We start from the raw sequence: 2,586 nt of genomic DNA, 5'->3' as shown, positions 1-2,586 counted from the left end.
TCAAGTTGGATGAGTTACGCCGTAGTAAATCGTACGTATTATAGGCTAGTAAATGACGAATTTCCCTTGTTTATTGATGTCAACTCCTCCCTATTTCTATGATTTAATGATTTATATATGCTCCTCCCCACTGCCACGATCCCCCTTTAGCATTAGGTTTGCTAATGTATTGTATATTGTATACGTATATATACACTCCTCTCCCCCTCCACCATTCCCCCCCCCCCCGCGTTCTAGTCTGGCGCCGCTCACCGATGTTGGTGTTGGTGCGTACTACGTAGATGCCGCCACGGTCCGTCGAGAATTCGACGGCGCCATTCTCCACGGTTCCCTCGAGCCGCTGCCATGAGACAAAGTTCTGCGTGTTCGCGTGGTACACTTCCACGTCCTTGTGCGAGTCAAGGTCAATCTTCATCGTGAACCTGTGAAGCATATGTCAGTAATGTTGGTGGTGTAGCAGCAAAGGTATACAGCAGGGGCCGGTTTCACGAAGCGTACTTAAGTATTTAATCATGATTAAATCACTAATCATGATTAACTTCCCGTACTTAAATTGAAGTGACTGTTTCACGAAGCGTAATTAACTTTAATCATGATTAAGTTAATCACAATATTTAATTCTACTCAGAAGCATGATTAAATCCACTAATCATAATTAGTTGCTAGTACTAGAAGTAGTATTGAGGTAGTACTAGTATATTAAGTACGCTGCAGATTTTACAATTGGAAATTTTACTTCAATTTTTTCCCAAGGAAATTTAAATTATCTAAGATTAGCTAAGAAATCGGCCCCAGGATGATTGATAAACATTGAATCACATTGATAATGATTCAAATTGATAATGATTGATCAGATTGAATCCCTACGTTTTGACGTAGCCTCGTACATCGCTGCCGTATATACAACATACACCAAAGCCCTAGCTAGCGGGGGCTAGCGGGTGGGTAAGGGTGCACCCCCCCCCCAACACACACAAACACAGACCAATACAGATACAGATACAGATTCAGGTCAATGGCGAACTGCCACGGTCGCCCCGAATTGCACAGGACACAAACCGCACGCGAATTTGCCAACCGCGGGCAAAACGAGCTGCCTACACTCCTGTAAATGCAAACGTCTATACTCTAGCCTATCAGCTGGGATTCACCACTCATTGTGAATTGGCATTACTCATTGGCATTACCCTTCACAAACCCGCTATTCCGACATGAACACTTCCTTGGTTATCGAACAAGCGTGCGAACATTGCGTGGACTGATGCTCTATCGCTCTTCACCAACGAAGCATCAATGTATTACTGTATGAATGTATGCTTATTTATGCATTAATTACTTCCGCGCAACGAAGTTGCAGGGAGGTAATGTGATCCCTCTCGTGTGATACGTTCGTGTGTGTGTTCGTGTGTGTGTTTGTGTGTGTATTCGTGTGTGTGTGTAGCCAGCAGCGAGCCAGCTCTTATACACATGTATACATGTATACAATGTTACACGCGTTGGCGCGATCGATTCAGCACCAGCTCGCTTTATAGTCGGTTTGCCGGCCCTATATTCACGCACGCACGCACGCAAGCACACACATTTATTCTCGGTATACCGCTGCACTTCCCGGAAGCCACCGCATAAGTACACCGCACATCTCAGTCGGTCGGAGATGCGAAGCGATGTCGACATGTATATATATTGGGGTATTATTGGCTTATAGGGTCCGCAGGCGTTGACAACGTCACAGCTGCCGCACGACATGTCGTACTATCTCTCTCTCTCTCTGTCTCGAGATCGTGTTTTGCTGTGTGTTTGTGTGGTGTTTACACCCAATTACCTGCGAATCGAGCGGGTTTATGAAGTTGGTCGGCACCGTGGTCGTCAGGCCGTTCTGCATGGACAGTGGCCGCAGGGGACGGACGGACAATGAGCGCTTGCGTCGCTCGACCGTTCCCTCGGCAACCGCGCACGCATCCTCCGCCTCTTTCTCCCGCGTTAGTGAGCCCTCTAGCATCCCCGAGCTCTCGTTCGTCTTCTCATCTGCATTGTTATTGGTCGCGACGATATCGCCGTTGACCTTAACGCCGCTGGCGTCCATCTTGGAAGGCGACAGGCGGCTATTTGTTTTGCTTCTTCTGTGTTAATGTTTGTCGGGCACTGCCTTCGCTAGCCTGTACCGCTGCGAGCATCATTTCACTTCTTCGAGGCGCTAACACTTAAATCTAGGAGTTTGTTTCGCGCATGCGCGTTGATGGGCGTATATCCTTTGCGCGGGACCGTGTCCCTCTGGCGGCGGCTGTGATCACCACATGAACGTCTCTCGGGCGCGAGGCCGAGCATTGCCAGGTTGACTGGTAAACCGGTCAGTTGCTCTAGATCTCCCTTCAGTGGTGGAAATATAACAACACGCGATACAATCAAAATAAGTAAGTGTGCGAACGTATACCGACTACCGCGGCGCTCGCTAGCGTGGTGTTGCCAGTATGGAGCGAGCGGCAGTACGGGATTGGCGATCAAAATACACACACACATACACGCACACACGCACGCACGCACGCACGCACGCACGCACGCACGCACGCACGCACGCACGCACGCACG

General features: G+C 48.8%; 1 protein-coding gene across 1 annotated transcript in view; it reads right to left on the bottom strand.

Moving 5' to 3' along the window:
• LOC106806797 (protein DD3-3-like) overlaps nucleotides 1-2,586 on the bottom strand; it is a 26,678-nt gene that overhangs the window by 1,906 nt on the left and 22,186 nt on the right. Inside the window, exon 15 of the mRNA XM_014808878.1 lies at nucleotides 253-422. Within this exon, the coding sequence (XP_014664364.1) occupies nucleotides 253-422 (170 nt within the window). The remainder of the gene's footprint in view (nucleotides 1-252; nucleotides 423-2,586) is intronic.

This window comes from Priapulus caudatus, unplaced genomic scaffold (assembly GCF_000485595.1).
Source record: "Priapulus caudatus unplaced genomic scaffold, Priapulus_caudatus-5.0.1 Scaffold180, whole genome shotgun sequence".
Lineage (NCBI taxonomy): Eukaryota > Metazoa > Priapulida > Priapulimorpha > Priapulimorphida > Priapulidae > Priapulus > Priapulus caudatus.
Note: the sequence above shows the minus strand (reverse complement) of the source record. Positions and strands in the feature narration are given on the sequence as shown.